The 23,263-nt window shown below is 46.0% G+C and overlaps 3 protein-coding genes across 3 annotated transcripts in view; all 3 read right to left on the minus strand.

Moving 5' to 3' along the window:
* HINT2 (histidine triad nucleotide binding protein 2) overlaps positions 1-23,263 on the minus strand; it is a 283,598-nt gene that overhangs the window by 156,888 nt on the left and 103,447 nt on the right. The window lies entirely within an intron of this gene.
* LOC129650956 (olfactory receptor 2S2-like) lies at positions 1,519-3,670 on the minus strand. The gene is made up of 2 exons (XM_055579720.1): positions 2,679-3,670; positions 1,519-1,882 (listed from the first exon to the last, which is right to left on the minus strand). The coding sequence occupies exons 1-2, from the start codon at positions 3,668-3,670 to the stop codon at positions 1,519-1,521; spliced, it is 1,356 nt and encodes a 451-aa protein (XP_055435695.1).
* LOC129650244 (olfactory receptor 13J1-like) lies at positions 11,992-13,152 on the minus strand. The gene has a single exon (XM_055578518.1). It carries the CDS (start codon positions 12,928-12,930, stop codon positions 11,992-11,994), a length of 939 nt encoding a protein of 312 aa, XP_055434493.1. The 5' UTR covers positions 12,931-13,152.

Below are 23,263 nucleotides of genomic sequence, written 5' to 3' on the forward strand. Positions count from 1 at the left end.
CACTCAGAGAAGGCAATGGCACCCCACTCCAGCACTCTTGCCTGGAAAATCACATGGACGAAGGAGCCTGGAATGCTGCAGTCCATGGAGTCGCTGAGGGTCAGACACGACTGAGTGACTTCACTTTCACATTTCACTTTCACGCATTAGAGAAGGAAATGGCAACCCACATCAGTGTTCTTGCCTGGAGAATCCCAGGGACGGGAGAGCCTGGTGGGCTGCTGTCTATGGGGTCGCACAGAGTCGGACACGACTGAAGCGACTTAGCAGCAGCAGCAGCTGCAGACCAAGCACTTAGAATGCAGTGCATTCTCTGCAGTGTGTCAGGTTCGGCAGCAGGGTGCCCAGTGGTTCACTGTCAGCAGCCAGCAACTGCCCGCCTGAGCAGCTCCCAGCCCCATGCTGGCTGACAGCCTCCTGGGGAGCAGGGACCTTTCAAAGCTCCCTGTACCAGGGGACCGCACCATCCCCAAGGCAATTTAGAGGCAGAAGGGGAAATTCACCCAGCTTAGAAACGTTGGGGTACTTCAGGGATGATGTCCCAAAGACCCAATTACACAGAGTCTACTTAGAGATCTTAATTGGTGTAGAAGGTTGGAGGAGGTGGCTCAGGGCCAGGAATCCACCACCCTCACAGGTCAGTCCTCAGTGTGGGCCATGAACGTTTACAGGATCAATAAATGAATGGGTGGATGGATGCACAATTAAGTCAATGTATAGGCCACTCTTGGTGAATACATTTAAAGACATTGGAGTGACTGAATGAACAATTGATAGGCAGTTTCACCTTTAAGGGAAACTCTGTCCCCATTAACAGTCACACTGCATTTCCACTCAAGTTTCTTCTGGCCCTCAGTTCACTTCAGTCGCTCAGTCATGTCCGACTCTTTGTGACCCCATGGACTGCAGCATGCCAGGCCTCCCTGTCCATCACCAACTTCCGGAGTTTACTCAAACTCATGCCCATTGAGTTGGTGATGCCATCCAACCATCTCATCCTCTGTCGTCCCCTTCTCCTCCCGCCTTCAGTCTTTCCCACATCAGGGTCTTTTCAAATGTCAGGTCTTTGCATCAGGTGGCCAAAGTATTGGAGTTTCAGCTTCAATATCCGTCAGAAGGGTTTAGATTGCAAACAAACTGTGCCCACAAAGTGTGGTGGGACACAAAGGAGAGAGCCCCTTTAAAAAGCTAGGAAAGGCTGTGTTCAAGTGATGGTGTCCAAGGTGGCTTGAAAAAATGTCCCAGATCTCCCCAGGGAACAGCATGAACAACATACAGAGATGTGGGGAGTACCGACAGTGTGGAGAGGGGTTGGTGGTGTGCAGGGGTGAGTAGAACATCGGGCTCACAAAGTGGGGGTTGTGTTCTGGAGTCCCGAGGACTCAGCTGAAGAATGTGGTCTTCCTTCTGTGGTAAGAGGGAGGCATCATAGGTTCTTGGGTGGTGAATCAGCCAGGATCTGGCCAAAGTAGCAGGACCAGTGCGTGATGTAAGGCTTTGTTGTGGAGAACAGAGCTATCATTTGTGGGAGCTGTAGGAGAAGCCTCTGCCGCGCTTGGCCTCTGAGCTTGGTGTCGCGTCTGAAGCGGCTCTCGGGTGGCGTGAAGGGGCAGGTGGGGACAGACCAGCACCCAGAAGGACACGCTGGAACCCATGTCTGGCCCTCGCTGCCTTGGACTCAGTGACACTGCTGACCCCAGGAGGAGCTGGCGCTCTCTGATTGGAGCTCCCTTCGCTCGGGCCGCAGAGCAGCTGCAGGTGGCCTGGCAGGAGCCCGAGGGGCTGCACTGACAGCAAGTGAGGGCTCCACCACCTCAGCGCGGCCTTGCCTCTGCCTTTCCATCTCTTCCAGATTCTCTCGTGCTCAACCCGAACCCAGAACCTGAGAGCAGAGTAAGCTCTTGGAGGGCCAGTGGAAATCTAGCTGGATACTCCAGTCCAGAGTCACACAAGCCAGCTAACCAGTGCTCCCTGGGGTGATTAACCTGGAAGCAGCCAGTGAGGCACAGCTGGCCAGAGAATGGAAGCTCTAGAAACCTCTAGTAGCTACTGGGTTGGCTGTAGGGTAGTGGCATTGTCACCAGGCTCTTCAGGAATTCCTCAGTCCTCCCCCTCCCTCCAGAAGTGGGGTAGGTGGGCATCCCCAGACCTTGGTGTCGGCTCTGGCCTGTGCCTTGAATGATTGGCCAAGGAGGTAGAAGTAGAAGTAACAGGTAAATACTGAGTGGAAGCTGAAACAATCCACACAGGCTTTGTCATCTTCTCTTCTTCTTTTGCCATTTGACCAGTAGTGTGCATAAGGCAGATGCTTTATCATCTTGAGGCCCACAGGATGAAAAAGATGAAGTAGATCCCCTGTCCAATCTCTGATGGACCTGGAGAGTGAGCAAGAAAAAGAACCTTTGTATTTTTAAGCCTCTGCAATTTTGAAGTCACGCCACAGTATAACTAGTTCCCCAGGTGGTGCTAGTGGTAAAGAATCCCCCTGCCAATACAGGAGACATAAGAGACCTTGGTTCAATACCTGGGTCGGGAAGATCCCCTGGAAGAGGACATGGCAACCCACTCGAGTGTTCTTGCTTGAAGAATGCCATGGACAAATAAGCCTGGAAGGCTAGAGTCCATATGTTCCCAAAGATGTGGACAGGACTAAAGTGACTGAGCACACACACACCTGCCTGATGGACTTGAGAACAACAGGAAAGCCGGCCATCTTCCTGGAGAGGAGATCTCCCCTCAGCAGAGCTACGGCAGCAGCTTTCACCTCCGAATTCCTTAGGCTGTAGATGATGGGGTTCAATGAGGGGGTCACGACCCCATAGAATAATGCAAGAAGCTTATCCAAGTAGAGGTCCTTGGCCTTGGGCTTGAAGTACATGAAGAAGATAGTCCCATAGAAAATCACCACCACTGTGAGGTGGGCAGAGCAGGTAGAGAAGGCTTTGTGCCGGCTGGCAGCAGAGGGCACCCTCAGGATGGCAGGGAGGATGAACACGTAGGACAGGAAGATGAGCAGCAGCGGGGGCAGCGTCACAACAGCTGAAGCCACCGATAATATCAGTGCATTGAGAGAGATGTCCCCACAGGCTAGTTTCAGCACCGCCAAGATCTCACAGAAGAAGTGGTTGATGATATTGTGGCCACAGAAGGGGAGGCTCCAGGTGAGAATGGAATGGAGAAGGGAGTTGGCAAAGCCTTCCCCCCAGCTCAGGGTCACCATCCACATGCACGTGTGCCAGCTCATGAGCTCTGAGTAGCGAAGAGGCTGGCAGATGGCCACATACCGGTCACAAGCCATAATGGCCAAGAGCACACACTCTGTGGAGCCCAGCGCCAGGGTCAGATACACCTGCAGGGCACAGCCAGGGAAGGAGATGGTGCTCTGGGTTTCCAGGAAGTTGACCAGCATGAGAGGCACGAAGGAGGATGTGCCAGAGACGTCCATGAGGGCGAGGTTGCTGAGGAAGAAGTACATGGGGGTGTGCAGGCGGGGGTCCAGCATGTTCAGCCCGATGAGGAGGGCGTTCCCCAGCACATTCACGGAGTAGATGCCCAGGCAGAGCACAAACAGGACCATCTCTAGGTTGTGGTGGTCGTGTAGCCCCAGCAGGACAAACTCTGTCACGACCATCTGGTTTGCCCCATTCATCTCACTCTCCATCCATCTCATTCTCCCTCTTTTCCCATCTGCACCATGAAGGTGTTGGTTAAGCACCAGTGGGCCTGGGAGCCAAGCAACGTGCATGTGTGACCTGGGGTGGGTCAGCCCTGCCTCTGGAACTCAGTTTCACCATCAGTACAATGAGAGAGTGGACGTCAGGTCTGCAAGCCAGCCCCCTCAGTTCTGTCGTTCTGGTGTAACTTACAGGAGATGTGGTCCATTCTAATCTCCTAAGCTCTTCTCTCTTCTCCCCAGGCTGACCTAGGGGAGACAAGAGAATAAATTGTTGTTTCTTGAGCTCTTTGAATCTGCAGTGTTCTTGGTTATGAAGAGAAAGCACGTTTTCTAGGTTATGACTTCATGTGGCTGAATGATGCCCATAGGATTTCAGATTCATTCACTTACTGAGGATTTGACAGTGCCTACCCTGTGCAGGGTGTTTAGGTGCTGGGCTATATCAGTAAGAAAACTTAGTGAACAAAAGATGCCACAATTATAACAAGTGCTGCTCCTCTTTCTCAAATTAAGTGGGATGAGCTTGGGAAGGCAGTTGGGTGATGAATGATGGTCACCTCATTCCTTTGGGCATAAAGGTTGAATATTTCTACTGCATAGGATGTACAAGCCTTATTCAGGTGTCTCTCCTTAAGATCAGAGACCATGCATTGATTTTTAAAAGAATATACAAGAACATACTTATCCCAATAGAGCCACTGGTCACAACATTTAACTCTGGTCATAAAAGCCAATTGAGTCTCTTCTTGGCCTCCATATAGCTTTTTAGAATAAATTATATTAACAATAATATTACACAGGAGGGAAATGCAGGTTCTAATCTGGCAGAGGTGTCCTGGGTCACTGACCTGCTCTATAAAGGGAGGGTGGGAAGCGGCCACAGTCTTTGCCCAGGAGCCTCCATGTCTCTTCTGAGGTGGGCTCAGCCCCTTGGGAAATGCCAGTGTCTGGAGGGAGCCAAGTGTCAAGTGTTTGATGGAAAGCTGTCTTGTGACCCAGGTGACCTCCTGCTCTTAGGGAGAAATAGGAGCTGATAGTGAACTTTAACTTGTCAGAAGATCAAATCATCCCTCCCTCCATCTCTTCACTCCTTGACGGACGTGAGGCCAATGTCCTATGACAACGTTAGAGTCCTCTCTGTCCTTCAGCAATTGTTCCCTCCCTCTCATTCTTCCTGTAGAATTGCATCTATCGTTCATTTCAGCCGGTGAGCTTACTCTTCCCAAATAAACCATGTCTGTCCCCAGAGCTATAACTTTGCCCAAGAAGTTCCCTTTTGAAGGCTTGTCCTCCCTCTCCTCCCCACTAGGGGGATGCTTTTTCTCCTCTTCAGAGCCCAGCTCCTCTCTCCTCCTCACCCACCTGCCCCCTGCACAGTTGCCTGCTCCCTTTTTCCTCCCACAGCACTTGGCCATCCTCCCTGTTATGTGCTGCACACCTGTCTCCTCTGTCACACCTGAGAGCAGACTCTGTCTGCTTCCTCCAGGCACCTCATACTGTGAATGCTTCCAAGGCCAGTCAGTCAACAGATAGTTCAAAAACCCAGCACTGCATAACAGCTTCATAACTAAGTATAGCTCTCCAACATTGACCAAGTCACTTGGCCTGTGAGCCTCAATTTCCTTTTGAAAAGCAGGGATTCTATGTAGTCCAGATGAGACTCACATAAAAAAGTACTGGTAAATCAGCTAGCGGCAAGGCTTCAGGTCAGAGACTGTGCCTTCAACCATGGCACCTGCTGGATCTGTGCTCCCCTCCTCCCAGACAAGACCTCCAGCATCTGTCAGGACTCCCTCTCTCCCCAGAGCTTGTGCTGGTTTTCCCTCCCCCAGCCTAAATCAGGGTGATATTATTAAGGAAGTTTCTGGATCATATGGGGTAGGTGATTAATCTGGGTCAGTCGTTGACCGTAAATCTTATCCATGCAAACACTTGAAGGTAGAGATTCTCTTGCTGAAGTTTGGCAAAGAGGTGAATAACTGCCTGAGTGTGATGGCTTATTAATTCGCACATCCAGGATATTATTATGGAGCACCTACTATGCACTGAGTGCTGGCGACACAGCAGAGGCTCATGTGCCTTCTTCCCTCGCAGTGTTTGCAGGCATCCCCTCTCTCTTGGTGACCTTGATCCTATTTCCTCCTCTCACTTGGCTTTAGAAACATCTAGATTCTCTTTGAGTCTGGAATGTAAAGACAGAGTAAAACTTGACGTCTGGAAAGCAGAAGTTAAAAGGGCAGGTTTCTCCCAGGTTATGACTTCATGTGGCTGGATTAAGTCCACAGCTTCTTTCAGATTCAAATGTAAGGCCTTTGTCTATGTCCAAGAGTCCTGATAACCTCCAATTCCGACACTGGACACAGGAGTGGGGGTGTTTTCAGGCAAGTAAATGGTAGGAAACCACCTAACTCTGCATTTCTCTCCCCAGACTTGTCTCCATCAGAAAGACCAAGTGGGAATGGCATGGACATCGGAGGGCTTTGTCATCAGGCTCAGGCCTTCCCTCAACCCCCCTCACTTCCTGCACATTCGGCATGCCTCCCCACCTCAGCAGACCACACTCCCCATTGGTGGACAAACCCCACTGGCTCCCGTCCCCTCCCTCTTCTGCTTTCCTCAGGCCAGTGCACCTTTCTCTCTGTACTCATCCTCCAAGGCTCAGCTCACATCCACCTCCTCCCTGGGGCTGCCTTCTCAGACGTCTCCACAGCACTGACCATCCTGACACCATGATGCTCACACAGTCGTTAGCACGGTTTGTTGTGCATGTCATTCTCTCTTATATAATAGACTGTGAACCTTGGAAATCAAAGGACTGTGTCCAATTTACCCGCAACCTCCCCAGAGCACCACACAGGAGCTGCTGTATAAGACGCAGTGCTTTCCTTCTGCTAAAATCCTGATTTCTCGATTTCCCACCTTGAGATCATCCTCCTTCTCCTCTCCCCCATGTGCATGCACAGGATGTGATCACAAGGACGAGAGCTTTGGGGGTGCCAACTCCTCCATGCAAGAACAACTGCTCCCTCTCAAGAGCTAAATGAGGAGACAGGTGGGTTTCCTTTTAATTTAAGCATCTGATCAGAACACATTCATGGAAATCAGGAACAGCCCATGAAGCTGTAGGCCTGTGACCCCAAAGAAATAAGACTCTGTCTAGAAAACACCATGCTGCCAGGTTACTGACAGCTTGGACTGCAACATGGGCTCAGGCTGGCACCACAGACAGCAACTGTAGTTCTCTTGGTCCATCAAGATGAGCTGAGTTTTGGCTATTTTCAGAATGGATAACTAACAAGGATGTATTGCACAACACATGGAATTGTACTCAATGTTACGTGCCAGCCTGGATGGTGGGGAGTGGGAGGGGGAGGATGGGTCCTTGTATCTGAATGACTGAGTCCCTTCCCTGTTCACCTGAAACTACCTCAATATTGTTCATCAGCTATACCCCCAATACAAAATAAAAAACTTAAAGTTTAAAATCAAAAAGATCTTACAGTGGGAAAAAAAAGATGAGCAGAGTCTTGCTGCAGTAACACACAACCTCAGGATTTTAGTGACTTAGCAGAACAGAGGTTTAGTTTTCACCCTTCATCTCCATTGCAGGTTTTCAGGGGGCTCTGTTCCAGGTTGTCATCCTCAGAGACCATGGCTCCTCCCTCTGGGATGTCACCAGTTCTCACAGCTGGGAAAGAACACAGGAGATCTCACACCAGCAGGTCACTGGTCCAAACCAGAAGCGACATGTGTCCCATCTGTCCACAGCCTGCTGCACTGTGTAATCCTACAAATGCCCAGAGGAGGAGGACCAGACACGCTGCAGAGCATTTTGGTGCAATGGTGTTTTGCACTAGACTCAGGAAACCACTCTAGCATCTGTCTGACAGGTCTCTCATTCCATCATGTCCTGGAAAGTAGGTTCATAGAGAATCACTGTCTAATTCTCTCCCCACTTTTAGCCTTCTGAGAGGCAAGGTGATGCCCTGGAAGGAGACCTAGACTGGGAGTTAGGGGTCCAGGTCTGATTCTTGTCCTTGTTCCCATTCTGCTCTATGACCTTCGTTGAGTTTCTCCTTGTGTGAAATGGAATCATTCAATATGTGGCTTCTTACACTCTGTACCATCCCTGAAATATTCCCTCATCTTTCTAGCAACTTCCAACCCAGGTAAATATCATGTCAGTTTCATTGGCTGGTAAATCTAGTTTAAACCATTTCATTCTTATTTTAATCTTCAGACATGATTTTAAAAGGAAGTTGAGGAGCACAAGAAGAAGCTGCTGTTAGAATGACCCAGAAGTTCCCTCATCTGGATTCCCGCATCACTCCACACTGACGGCAGAGATGGTGAGTGTGGGCTTTGGAGTCAGACCAACAAGCCCAAGTCTGAGACCTGCCACTTGCTAATGGCTTTCTCAGTCTCAGCCTCCTTACCTGTAGGGATAAGAATAGTATTTCCTTTGGGGAATTTTGAAGATTCAGTGAAAGGCGTTAGCACAGACATTTGCACAGGGTAAGTATTCAGCAAGTGGTAGTGGATATTGTAGTATGACTTTGTTCCCTTCTCCAAGCAGGTATTCTGTTTTCTGTATGATTAAAAAAGATTTCAGGAGAATAGTCAACATGCTAGATGGATTTTCCTTGCCTCCTACCTGTTGTTCAGTGACATTAGGGCAGGCAGGTGGCTGGAGCAGCTGCCAGGTGAGGTGATCTGAGGCTTGGGAGAGCAGGGTGAGGGAGTGCTGAGTTCATTACCAGCAGACACACTGTGGAGTGGGCCAGGATCGAGGCCCCAAGCTCCCGAGGCCCAGCCTCCTGGTCCTCTGCCACATAGGCATCTCTCCTGCTCCCTGCCTTCTGGGACTCGTAGTCCCTGCCCAATTTAAAGTTCAGACTCTGCAATGACACAAGTTTGCAGACTTGGCAAAATGTGGCTTCAGAGATTCCAGGTTCCCTGTGCTGCCCCAGGAGGGCCTGGCTGGGTGAGGTGGGCACAGGAGAGACCCTGGACAGGAATCTGAAGACTGGGTCTCACTGCAGCCCTGCCCCTTGGACCTGAATCTTGTGGGCTATGAAGTGGGGTGTCCCCTGGCAGGAGTGCTGTGGGAACCTGTGCTCTTGAAAGGTTGTTGTTATAGTTCAGTGGCTAAGTTGTGTCTGACTCTTTTTGTGAGTTTTGTGACCCTGTGGACTGTAGTGCACCAGGCTACTCTGTCTATGGGTTTTCCTACACAGAAATACTGGATTGCTATTCCCTTCTCCAGGGGATCTTCCCACCCAAGAATCAAAACTGTGTCTCCTGCATTGGCAGGTGGGTTCTTTACCACTGAACCAACAGGGAAGGTTAAGGAAAGGGAATTGCTGTATAGGGTGAGGCCCTGGGCCCCTGTGATGGATGTGAAGTCAGTGATTGCGCTGGGTGTGTGAGTTTCTGCAGGTCCCCTTTCATGTTTCCCTTCCCATGCCTTTCTCTTTCCTTCACAAGAAATGATGACAACTTGACAGAGCTTAAGGACTAAAAACAGCCTTAAATAATGTGGCAGCAATTGCACATTTTCTGAATAAACTCTGATATGTCTCTGGGAATATCTTTTTGTCAAGAACACAGGTCGAAATAAAACATTGGAAGACTGTCACCGCTTGTTTTCTAACTTCTGAGGAACAGGACCATCTTACCACTCCATGGATGCCCACAGACAAGCTCCCCCCAGCCCTCCCACCACCTCCAGCCTACTCTTTTGTTCCCCATCTCTCAGGGTGATACGATATCCACCCAGAAAACCCAGAAGCTCAAGCATCAAACCATAGTCTCCTCCTTCCTCAGCCACCTCTGCCGTCAGCCTGATGTCCCCAAGACATCAGCTCCAGGCTCTCTGCCTGACCGCCCACCTGGCTCAGGCCCCATCCGTGCTTCCTCACTTCCTTCCCTCAGGCATGGGCGCTTCCCCTCTGTGTTGTATCTGGAGTCACGTGATCCTCCATTTCTCAAAAATAATACTATCTTTTAAGTTCTAAGTCATGTTCATTTTAGAAGTATTGAACAAGGCTGGAAAGAATAATTCAGAAAGCAATATTAATCTGTAACTCCATCACCTGTAGGAAACATTTGTTAGTTAATATTTTGTCCTAATTTTCCAGGAATTTCTATATACATACTTATTCATATATCCTTAAGAAAGTATCATTAAAAAAATTGAGATTATATTGAGTACAAAGTTACTTGTTCTACCTTTTTTATGTTAATTACAGTGTGAGCAATTCCCTTCATCAATTATTCTTCAAAAAATAAGATTTACAATGGCTTTGTCACAATCAATCATTTTGCTCCACCAGAATTTATTTACACATTCTGCCCCAGTTAAACATTATGAGTCTTACAATTTTTTGTTACCAAAAATACCTCTGTGATTAATAACATATAGATAGATAAATACACAAATCTTTGTACCTGTAATAATTTTCTCTGAGTAATTCCTAAAAGTAGAGGTGTTGGGTCAAAGGGTGTGAAGTTTTCAAGTCTCTTAACTGATACCCACAACTTACTTGGCAGGAAGTTCATATAAATTTATTCACACCCTCACCTGCTGTGTATGATATTACCTGCTTCACAGCACTATAGTTAGCGATATATGTTAGAAAAGTTCTTTGCCAGTTTCATGGGTGAAGTATGGTGTCTAATCAGTGACCCTGCTAAAAGGAAGTGTGATTGTAAACTCCCAGTCCCCACAGCATAAAGTCCAAACTCCTGTCATGGCATCAAAGGACTAGCAGAACATCTCTGCAGAAGCTTCGCCCGGGCTTGGTCAGCTGTGGGCTGCGGGCTGCGCTGCTGTCCTCCGTGCCTCTGTTCTGACCAGCAGAGGAAGCAGGAAGACGGACTGGAGGGTACCTGAGGGCTCAGACAAGCACTGTGCTTACCTACAGGGCGCAGGAGAGCTGGCCTGCTGCTCGGCGGCCGAGCTCTCCCATCACACAAGATGGTACCACTGAGGCCAGAGAGGGCAGGGAATGGAGATGCTCTCAAGCCTGAGTCCGTTTCCTCTGTGTGTTCAAACCTGGGAAGAGGCCGAGCTCCAGGAAGAGGTGGAAATGGCAGGGTCTTAGTAGGTGGGTTGAAGACAGGAGAAGCAGAGTCTGCCCAAGGCCACATGAAGCTTGGATGCTCGGCAGGGAGGCAGTGGAGCGGCTGCTGCTAAAGCGATAGAGGAAGCCAGACCCTCAGCTGCTCCGGTGACCAGCGTCCCAGGGCCTGGGCTGGGCTGGAAATCTTGGAGGCTGGGCTTCGTCACTGCCTCTGCCATCAGCTCCCCAGGCGCTAGACTCTGCCTGTCATCTGTGAACTTCATCTCAGCTCTGCTCAGATTTGGGGAGGACCCCAGGCTCTGCCCTACATTGATGTATTTTCTGTTTATTTAAGAAACTGGTGTGGGCTTGGGGTTGGGCAGGGCCAGACCTTGGGACAGAGTGAAATCCCGTATTACTGGCTCTTAGAGCAACACTGAAATAAAGCAGGAGGAGCACAGTGAGAGGTGCAGAGTGGGGAGGCTTCCTGGAGGAGGCGTCATTCAACATGGGCCTTGAGGTGGGGGAGGGGTAAATCAGGAGTTGGGGATTAACAGATTTACAGTACTCTATGTAAAATAGGAAAACAACAAGGACCTCATGTGTAGCATAGGGAATTACATTTTAAAAACAAAAAGAAGGGCCTCTAGGATCAGGCAGTCCTTTTATACATGGAGCTGTGTGCCAGGTGGGAGCTGCCTTGTGGGAAGAACCAAGAAGGGCACAGAGTCGGGCATTGCTGGGCACACGAGGCTCCTGCCGGGATGGTGTGTGAGGCTGACAGGAGGGAGTCTGTGTGACACAAGGCGGGGAAGAGGATTGGTCATGACCAGCAGGGCCAGGCTGCAGGGGTCTGGAAGGCCCCCAGCAAAGCCCTTTCACTTCATCCTGAGAGCTCTGGTAGCCCTTCAGGGGTTTCAGCCAAGAGAGACACATGATCAAATAGACTTTTCCGAAATATCCCTCTGGATGACCCTTGGAGGATAGATTGGGAGGAACAAGACTGAAATCTTGAGGCCAGCTGGGAGGCTGGTGTGAAGATGCGGGGACTGATGCTGAGAACTGGCCCAGGGCTCTGCCCGGGAAAGGAACAAAGCCGGAATTGTGAGCTCGGATCTGTGGCAGGATCAGTGGGAGGTGGTGCTGCCTTTCTGGGTTGAAGATTCCAGAACCCCAACCCTGTGCCCTACCCATTCTCTCTGTAGGTGAAGGCAGACCTGAGCTGCTAACCTGCAGGAGCCCTGGCCACCCTCACCTGGAGGTCTGTATCCTGCCCCACACCTTCCTGGCAGCCTCCTTCACTTCCTTGTTCCTCAGGCTGTAGATGACGGGGTTCAGCATGGGTGTGACCACAGCATAGAGGACCGTGAAGACCTCATCAGAGATACGGGCCTCCTTGCTCTTGGGTTTCATGTACATGAAGATGACGGTGCCATAGAAAAGCATCACCACGGCCAGGTGTGCTGAGCAAGTAGAGAAGGCTTTGCGGCGCCCGGCGGCTGAGGGTACCCTCAGGGTGGTGGCCAGGATAAGCGTGTAGGACAGGCAGATGAAGGCCAGGGGCACGGGCAGCAGCAAGATGGCACCCACCAGCAGGAAGACCTCACTGATGGACGTGTCACCACAGGCCAGCTTCAGGACTGCCAGGATCTCGCAGGTGAAGTGACTGACCACACGGTGGCCGCAGAAGGGCAGCCTCAGGGTGATGACGGTCTCAGTCACTGACTTGCAGAGACCGAGGACCCAGGCGGCTCCCGCCAGCAACCAGCAGAGCCGGTGGCTCATCAGCACGGGGTACCTAAGGGGCCGGCAGATGGCCAGGTAGCGATCATAGGCCATGATGGCGAGCAGCAGACACTCTGTGGAGCCTGTAGACAGACTCAGACACATCTGGAGTGCGCAGCCAAGAAAGGAGATGGTCTTCTGGGCTGACACAAGGTGGACAAGCATCAGGGGCACAAAAGTGGACGTGTAGCAGATGTCCAGGATGGAGAGGTTTCCCAGGAAGAAGTACATGGGTGTGTGCAGGTGGGCATCCAGCACGCTGACCGCCACGATGCCTGTGTTCCCCAGCAGGGTCACCAGGTACATGGCTGAGCACAGAGGGAAGAGCAGGTGCTCCAGGGCAGGGTAACCTGAAAATCCTTTCAGGAAGAACTCAGACACCTCTGTGCTGTTGACTGGCTCCATATCACAGAGCTCTGGAGGGATGTATGGCTGGGAGGCAGGGAAAGAGGGTGCAGGGTTTAGGAGTGAAACATATTGCTAGGGCCTTTTCGAGCCCTAACACATTTTCTCTCTGAGACTTTGGGAAGTCCCCATACTTCTTCCAGTTTTCAATAGATCCACGTGGAAAACTAGGAAAGAGGTGGGTCAGAATTTCTCTAAGAGAGTGCTAATGGAAATGTGGGCAATCTGAAAAAGCAATTTGAAACAACATTGGATTAATCAAAAGCAAAGAATTTACTGTGGAACTTCTCAGAGTCATTAACACACCACTGTGATTTGTGACTTTCTGAAAGTGATGCAGAAAGTAGGTAGTTCCCAAACTTATTTGACCATAGATCCTTCTTTTACAGAGCACCCATTAACCTTCTGCAAATAAGTATTCTAGCAGCATAGTTTCGGGAACAATGGGCTAGATGGAAGGTCCTCAAATCTTAGAAGCACCTGTAAAGATTACATGAGGATCACCTGGAAAGTTTGTGAAAACACAGAGTTTCTATCTTATTCAGTCTGAGTGATGCTGTTCTGCTGGTCAGGGGACCACACTTTGACAATCACTAGGCTATATGGTCTCTGAGGGTCCTCCTGGCTTTCAGGAAGTCTTGAGTTGTATCACACTTCCCACTGATGGAGATGCCTGTCTCATTTATCCCCCAGCCTGCAAAAGTCTGACTTGCCTCTGCACTGAGCTCTGGTCTCCATGCATGAAGCATATGTGCTTTGTATTGGAGGAGCTCCCGGCCTCTGAGCCTATTAGGGGCTCGTCCACCTGTGAGCCCATAGGTCCTGCTTCATCAGCTACTGCGAACTGACCTTCAGAATTGATCTTCACCATATTCATTGGAAGGACTGATGCTGAAACTGAAGCTCCAATACTTTGACCACCTGATGCAAAGAACTGACAAATTAGAAAAGACCCTGATTCTGGGAAAGATTGAAGGTAGGATGAGAAGGGGAAGACAGAGGATGAGATGGTTGGATAGCACCACTGACTCAAGAGACACGAGTTTGAGCAAGCTCTGGGATTGATGATGGACAGAGAAGTTTGGCATGCTGCAGTTCATGGGGTCGCAAAGAGTTGGACACGACTGAGCAACTGAACTGACTACTGATGCGTTTTTGAGAGAAAGTTTGATGGACCTTTCAGCTTGCCTCCTATTTTCTCTTAACCTTTGCCAGGGCTGCTTAGGCTTCATGAACCCCTAGGCATCAAATTGCAATAAGCTCTGATATATTAATCCATTGGAGCTCCCACTGTGCAGGTAGGGCAACCGAGGCTGCACAGCGGGTTCCTGGCAAGATGAGTCTAGAATCCTGTTCTCCTAACAGCATGACAGCTGCACTGAGCTCACAGCAGGTGTTTGCTTGTTAAACCCCAAATATTGGTTGTTCTCTCATCACCCTAGATGGACATCTTTTTCCTAAGTGTCCCCTGGAGGATGGTGCTCACCTTTCTCACTGGCTTCCAGCCTGTTGCTTAGCCCCACCAGCACGCAGGGAGGTCTCCCTCTCCCCTCCTCACCCAGATTCTGAAGGCCAAGCTGAAGCCCCCAGCCTGGCCACAGACAACTTCTTCCTGTCCCATTGCCACTTCCTGAGGCTAAGACACATTGGGACTGAGCAGCTGGCTGCTCAATCCGAGCGGTTCCTAGCCTGGATGACACCCGTCTGAACTGGGAAGGGGCTTGCAGATCAGCAAGACCACCCCTTGTTATGTATGGGAGAAATGAAACTCAAAGAAGAAAGGGGCTTGCCCAGCGGTGCACAGTGAGTTAGAGGGGAAACCAAGGCTGCAGGAGTTCCCTGGGGCTCCTGATCCCAGCCCTTTCCTCTGCCCCATGTCACCATTTTTTTACTTGCCTTCAGCCTCTTCCAGATCCATGTGCCTTGTTTCCTGGAAGATGTTTCTGAGACCAGGAACCTTCACTGGCTGTAATCAGGAGAAAACAGGTCCAAGAATCAGGTCTGAGCCTCCTCTATCCAGGGAACATCAGTGGACAGGACCCGGAGTTTTACATTAGTGGAGCTTTCCAAACTAAGAAGACACACCTAGGCTGTCGTAGAGTTTAGTGAAGTGTTTGCAATATGATACAGTTAAGTGGAGCTCTTAGAATTTGGGAGAAGTAGACCAAGCACTTAGAATTCAGCGCATTCTCTGCAGTGTGTCAGGTTGGTAGAACTAGGAAATTCTGGTGGGCTCAAGGCTGAGCAGGGTGCCCAGTGGTTCACTGTCAGCAGCCAGGGACTGCCCGCCCGAGCAGCTCCCAGCCCCATGCTGGCTGACAACCTCCTGGGGAGCAGGGACCTTTCAAAGCTCCCTGTACCAGGGGACCGCACCATCCCCAAGGCAATTTAGAGGCAGAAGGGGAAATTCACCCAGCTTAGAAACGTTGGGGTACTTCAGGGATGATGTCCCAAAGACCCAATTACACAGAGTCTACTTAGAGATCTTAATTGGTGTAGAAAAGTTGGAGGAGGTGGCTCAGGGCCAGGAATCCACCCTCACAGGTCAGTCCTCAGTGTGGGCCATGAACGTTTACAGGATCAATAAATGAATGGATGGATGGATGCACAATTAAGTCAATGTATAGGCCACTCTTGGTGAATACATTTAAAGACATTGGGGTGACTGAATGAACAATTGATAGGCAGTTTCACCTTTAAGGGAAACTCTGTCCCCATTAACAGTCACACTGCATTTCCACTCAAGTTTCTTCTGGCCCTCAGTTCAGTTCAGTCGCTCAGTCATGTCTGACTCTTTGTGACCCCATGAATCACAGCACGCCAGGCCTCCCTGTCCATTACCAACCCCTGGAGTTCACTCAAACTCATGTCCATCGAGTCGGTGATGCCATCCAACCATCTCATCCTCTGTTGTCCCCTTCTCCTCCTGCCCCCAATCCCTCCCGGCATCAGAGTCTTTTCCAATGAGTCAACTCTTCACATGAGGTGGCCAAAGTACTGGATTTTCAGCTTTAGCATCGTTCCTTCCAAAGAACACCCAGGACTGATCTGCTTTTGAATGGACTGGTTGAATCTCCTGCTGTCCAAGGTACTCTCAAGAGTCTTCTCCAACACCACAGTTCAAAAGCATCAATTCTTCGGTGCTCAGCTTGGCCCAGGCCACCACTAATCTACTTTCTCTCTATATAATTCTATTCTGGTCATTTTATATCAATGAAATTATATGATATGTGTCCCTTCGTGACTAATTCTTTCATATATTAACAGTGTAATGCTGTTAAGTTTGAGCTATTTTGTATAGCATGGATCAGTACTTAATTTCTCGATTAAATTCCATGGTGTGTATATATCTTCCTCTATGTGGGCTGCTAGAACAGAATACCATAGATTGGGCAGCTTATAAGCAACAGAAATTTATTTTTCATAGTTGTGGAGGCTTGGCTACTGTAAATTATGCTGCAATGAACATTGGAATCTTTTCAAATTATATATAGTTTTGTCTAGATATGTGCCCCAGAGTGGGATTGTTGGATTATGTGGCAACTCTAGTTTTTTGAGGAGCCCCCATTCTGTTTTCCATAGTGACTGCATCAATTTACATTTCTGGGGTCTATTTTATAGAAGCACTAATCCCATTCATGTTGCTTTTGAACTGTGGTGTTGGAGAAGACTCTTGAGGGTCCCTTGAACTGCAAGGAGATCCAACCAGTCTATCCTAAAAGACATCAGTCCTGGGTGTTCATTGAAAGGACTGATGTTGAAGCTGAAACTCCAATACTTTGGCCACCTGATGCGAAGAGCTGACTCACTGGAAAAGACCCTGATGCTGGGAAAGATTGGGGGCAGGAGGAGAAGGGGATGACAGAGGATGAGATGGTTGGATGGCATCACCAACTCAGTGGACATGGGTTTGGGTGGACTCCAGGAGTTGGTGGTGGACAGGGAGGCCTGGCATGCTGCAGTTCATGGGGTTGCAAACAGTCGGACATGACTGAGCGACTGAGCTGAACTGAACTGAATCCCATTCATGAGGGCTTAACCCTTATGACTTAATCATCTCCCAAACGCCCCACCTCATATGATCACATTAGGGTTAGGATCACAACATGTGAATATTTGGAGGATACAGTATTGTCTACGACAATGGATGTTTTCATTCATGTATTCATCAGTTGAAGGACATTGAGTTCCCACTTTTTGACTGTTATGGATATTATCGCTATGAACATTCATATAATACAAGTTTTTGTATGGATGTATGTTTTCATTTCCTTGGGTACATACCTAAGAGTGGGATTGCTGGGTCATATGATAACTCTCCTTAATCTTCTGAGGAATTATCAGACTGTTTTCCAAAATGACTGCACCATTTTACATCCCATCAGCAATATACTGGGGTTCTAATTTCTCCAGAACCTCATAAACACTTGTTATTATCTGCCTTTTTTATTATAACCATCCTAGTGGGTGTGATCTCATAGTGGTTTGCATTTCCTTGATGACAAGTGATGTAGAGCATTTCTCACATGCATATTGGCCATTTATATATCTTTTCTGGAGAAACGGTTATTCAGATCCTTTGCCCATTTTAAAATTGGGTTATTTGTCTTTGCATTACTGTACACTGTTTCCTGGGGCATGTTTAGGATTAACTTCTACTCACTCTGTTTCAGATGGAGTCAGTTCCTTTGAAGGAGAGCTTTGGAATTTTCCCTTCTTATAGACTTCCTCTTCCCCTGGACGAAGTCTCTGAGCCACTGCTCTGGGTGCTGGGTGAAGAGTAGTAGGTAGTAGCCTCTTGTCATTTTAGCTTGTCTCTCCCAGCACCCTGAAAGCTGGGGTGAGTGAGATTGGGGCCCAAGTATCCTCTGCTGCTCCATCTGGTGTAGAGCCTCCACCCTACAAGAGGGGACTCTGGGGAGAAAGGGAGCCCCTAACTTCTCAGCTGCACTGACCATAAATTTATCCTCTGCGACTCAGAGTTGGAGGGGATGAGAAATGTTGGTGGCCTGCCCCGCCTCATGATAAATGTTTTCTATGCATTTTGAAAAAAAATGTGTATCCTGCTGTTACTGGATAAAGTGTTTTATAAATATCAAGTTAGAGGAGAGTGTTGTTCAAATCTTCTCTGTCCTTCCTCACTTTCTATTTTTTTTCAATTATTGAAGGAGGGGTGATGAAATCTACAGCTGCAATGATAGATTTGTCTATTTCTCTTTCTGTTCTGTCAGTATTTGCTTCATTTACTTTGAATTTCTATCATTAGATCCATGAACTGTTAGGATTGTTATGTATGCTTGATGAATTGATCCCTTTGTCATTTTCAAATGACTCTGTTTATCACTGTTGTTGTTTGGTCACTAAGTTATGTCCAGCTCTTTTGTGATCCCATGGACTGTAGCTTGCCAGGCTCCTCTGTCCATGGGATTCTTGTCCATGGCAAGTATACTGGAGTTGGTTGCCATTTCCTTCTCCAGGGGATCTTCTCAACCCAGGAATCGAACCCAGGTGCCCTCCACTGGCAGGCAGGTTCTTTACCACTGAGCCACCCGGAAAGCCCTTTATCATTGTTAATATTCTTTAAAATCGACTTTATACACTATTACGATAGATCTGGGTCTTTAAAAATTCAATCTGACAACCTCTGCTTTTTAATTGGGATGTTTAGACCATTTATATTTTAAATGATTATGAATATGATTGGGTTTAAATCTTCCATCTTGCTTTTTATTATCTGTTGTCCCATCTGTTATTTTCTCCCTTTTAAATTGTATTCTGTATTCTTTTGGATTAACTGAGTATTCATTATGATTTCATTTTATCCCGTGTATTGGCATGTGGTGTGTGTGTGTGCACTTAGTCACTCAGTCGTGTCTGACTCTTTGCAATCCCATGGACTGTAACCCACGAGGCTTCTCTGTCAATGAAATTTCCCAGGCAAGAATACTGGAGCAGGTTGTCATTTCCTACTCCAGGGGATCTTCTCAACCCAAGCTTTGAGTCTGCATCTCTTTGGGCAGATGAGTTCTTTACCACTGTGCCACCTGGGAAGCCCCATAGTGACATACTAGTGATCATTTATTTTTAGTGGTTGCTTTAAGTATAACCTACCAGTTTCGCTTTGATTAATACTGTACCACTTCACCAATAGTGTATAAACCTTTTAAGAATGCACTTTTATTTCCCCTCTCCCGGGCTTTGAGCTATTGTTGTCATGTATTTTCATTTCACATATGTTACGTATCCTGCAATATCGTACTACTTTTGCTTCAAATAGTCAACTATTTTTAAAAGAAGTTTAAAAATTAGAGGAAAAAACTGCTATATGTATTTATATATAATATTAAAATCTTTTATATGTATTTATATATAATATAAAAATCTTTTATATTATATTTATTTTACACTTCCAGGTCTAATTGCTTTGTATAGATCTAGGTTTCCTTCTGGTATCACTTTTCTTTTACTTGAAGGAATTCTTTTAATATTCTTATAGATATGGTCTACTGATGATAAAGTATTTCAAAGTCTGTGTATCTGAAAATATTTTTATTTTGCCTTCATTTTTGAGAAGTAGTCTTGCTTGGTACATAATTCTGATGGTATTATCTCCCTAACCCCTCCACCCCCATATTTTAAAGATGTTTCACAACTGTCTGGCTTACATGGTTTCTAGAAGGAAGTCTACTGCCATCCTTATGTTTGTGCCTTTGCATAATGTGCCTTTTTCTCTGGCTGCTTTTAATATTTTTTTATCATTGGTTTTAAGCAATTTGATTATGATGTGCCTTGGTGTAGGTGTTTTCATGTTTCTTCAATTTTATTTTTAAACTTTACATAATTGTATTAGTTTTGCCAAATATCAAAATGAATCCGCCACAGGTATACATACACTCCCCATCCTGAACCCTCCTCCCTCCTCCCTCCCCACACCATCCCTCTGGGTCGTCCCAGTGCACCAGCCCCAAGCATCCAGTATTGTGCATCGAACCTGGACTGGCAACTCGTTTCATACATGATATTACACATGTTTCAATGCCATTCCCCCAAATCTTCCCACCCTCTCCCTCTTCCACAGAGTCCATAAGACTGTTCTATACATCAGTGTCTCTTTTGCTGTCTCGTACACAGGGTTATTGTTACCATCTTTCTAAATTCCATATATATGTGTTAGTACACTGTATTGGTGTTTTTCTTTCTGGCTTACTTCAGTCTGTATAATAGGCTCCAGTTTCATCCACCTCATTAGAACTGACTCAAGTGTGTTCTTTTTAATGGCTGAGTAATACTCCATTGTGTATATGTACCACGGCTTTCTTATCCATTCATCTGCTGATGGACATCTAGGTTGCTTCCATGTCCTGGCTATTATAAACAGTGCTGCGATGAACATTGGGGAACACGTGTCTCTTTCCCTTCTGGTTTCCTCAGTGTGTATGCCCAGCAGTGGGATTGCTGGATCATAAGGCAGTTCTATTTCCAGTTTTTTAAGGAATCTCCACACTGTTCTCCATAGTGGCTGTACTAGTTTGCATTCCCACCAACAGTGTAAGAGGGTTCCTTTTTCTCCACACCCTCTCCAGCATTTATTGCTTGTAGACTTTTGGATCGCAGCCATTCTGACTGGCGTGAAATGGTACCTCATAGTGGTTTTGATTTGCATTTCTCTAATAATGAGTGATGTTGAGCATCTTTTCATGTGTTTGTTAGCCATCTGTATGTCTTCTTTGGAGAAATGTCTGTTTAGTTCTTTGGCCCATTTTTTGATTGGGTCATTTATTTTTCTGGAGTTGAGCTGTAGGAGTTGCTTGTATATTCTCGAGATTAGTTGTTTGTCAGTTGCTTCATTTGCTATTATCTTCTCCCATTCTGAAGGCTGTCTTTTCACCTTGCTAATAGTTTCCTTTGATGTGCAGAAGCTTTTAAGGTTAATTAGGTCCCATTTGTTTATTTTTGCTTTTATTTCCAATATTCTGGGAGGTGAGTCATAGAGGATCCTGCTGTGATGTATGTCAGAGAGTGTTTTGCCTATGTTCTCCTCTAGGAGTTTTATAGTTTCTGGTCTTACGTTGAGATCTTTAATCCATTTTGAGTTTATTTTTGTGTATGGTGTTAGAAAGTGTTCTAGTTTCATTCTTTTACAAGTGGTTGACCAGATTTCCCAGCACCACTTGTTAAAGAGATTGTCTTTAATCCATTGTATATTCTTGCCTCCTTTGTCAAAGATAAGGTGTCCATATGTACGTGGATTTAATTCTGGGCTTTCTATTTTGTTCCATTGATCTATATTTCTGTCTTTGTGCCAGTACCATACTGTCTTGATAACTGTGGCTTTGTAGTAGAGCCTGAAGTCAGGTAGGTTGATGTTTTCATGTTTCTTCTGCTTGAGGTTTGTTGAGATTTTTGGATCTGTGGATTGGTAGTTTTCATCATACTTGGAAAAATTTCAACCATTATTTTTTTACACTATTTATTCTGTCACCCTTTTCCCAGTTGTACTTATCTTAGGGCACTTGAGGTTGTCCCAAAGATCACTGATACTCTACTCTTTCTTTTCTTTTTCAGTTTTTTCCTCTCTATGTTTTATTTTAGATCATTTATATTGCTATGTCATCAAGTTAACCAAATATTTCGTTCTGCAGGTTTTGGTCTGCCATTAATCCCACTCAATATATTTAAAAGAAACCTATAAAATGTTTTAGGTTGGCAGAAGAATTCCAGAACAGTACCTAGTTTTCCTATATACCCTTCACCAAGCTTTCTCTAATGTTAACACCTTATATAAACATAGTACATCTATCAAAACTAAGAAATTAACACTAATACAATACAATTAAACTACAGGCTTTACTCAAATTTCACCAATTTCCCACCAATGTCATTTTTATTTTCTGGAGCCAGTCAAGGGTACCATGTTGCACTGAGTCATCTAATATAATTTTTATCTCAGAAATAATATTTTTCATCTTTAAAAGTTCTATTTGGGTCTTTAAAAAAAATTCTGTCTTTCCTTAACATGTGAAGCTTGCTTTGTAACAAATCACAATATAGACATTTACAATGTAGACATTTCCATATACTTATTTGTTTCTTGATAATATGGTGTTTAATAATTTATTGTATAAATATACTAAATCTTACTTGACCATTTCCTGTTTTTATCTCCAGCGTTTTTCTTTTTGCCATGCAAACAATCTGCACAGAATGATTCTATGCGGCTCTTTAACACACACACATCTGTTTCTCTAGGATAGATATCTTGGTAGGAAATTATTAGGTCAAAAGTATAATTATTTAAATTTTTGAAAGATGCAACCAAATTGCCCTCAAAAATGCTGTCTTAATTTAGATCTCCAAGTGTGCAACAGTACTCGTTTCTCCATACCCTGACAGATATTGTGTGTTATCAGCCTTTTATATTTTGCATTATGATGGATGAAAATGGATATCATTGTTTTACTTTGTATTTTTCTTATTACTAATCCTGTTAAACATAATTTTATACATCAACTTTTGCTGTTAAATATTTTCCTTCTGTTAATTGTCTTCATATTTTATGCCCATTCTTCTAATTTTGAAGACTACTGATTTCTAAGAGTCCCTTATGTATTCTCTGCGATATCCTTTGTTTATTATATGTGTGGTGAATATTTTCTGTCATTTGGCCTTTTTGTTTGTTTATGGTGCCTTTTGTTATATAGAAGTTTAATGATTTGGAGTAATTAAATTTCTTTCTCTTGCTTCATATCTCCAAACTTTTAAATACATTTCTGTTCTATATTTTATCCTAGTACTTTTTAAAAGTTTTGTTTTTTAATTTCACACTTATTTTATCTGGATTTATTTATCTAGTTATTTACTTGCAAGATAGGGTAAGTTTGTTTACTTGCCCCAACAGAATTTATTGTAAAGGTTATCTTTTCTCAATATATAAAAGTGCTATTTTTATCAATACTAATTTTTCATACATGTATGAGTCTCTTTCTAGACTCACTGTTTTGTTCTAAATAAATTTTATTCTTTTTTTTTTTTTTTTTTACTGTCCCCATACGCACTGTTCAGTTGCTATAGATTTGTAGGGTGTACTGATATCCTTTAGGGCAAATTTTCTCTTACTAGCCTATTCAATAATATATTGGCTATCCTTGCAAATTTTCTTTTTCAGAAAAATTTTGCAATAAGCTTGTCAAATTTCATAAAAATCCTGAGATTTTGCCTTTCATTTATTGACTAACTTGGGGGCAAAAGTGACATTTTCGTGAAATCAAGCTTTCCCCTTTAGGAACACTGCTGCTCAGTCGCTTCAGTCATGTCCCACTCTTTGTGACCCTAA

The sequence above is a fragment of the Bubalus kerabau genome, chromosome 4, assembly GCF_029407905.1.
Source record: "Bubalus kerabau isolate K-KA32 ecotype Philippines breed swamp buffalo chromosome 4, PCC_UOA_SB_1v2, whole genome shotgun sequence".
NCBI lineage: Eukaryota > Metazoa > Chordata > Mammalia > Artiodactyla > Bovidae > Bubalus > Bubalus kerabau.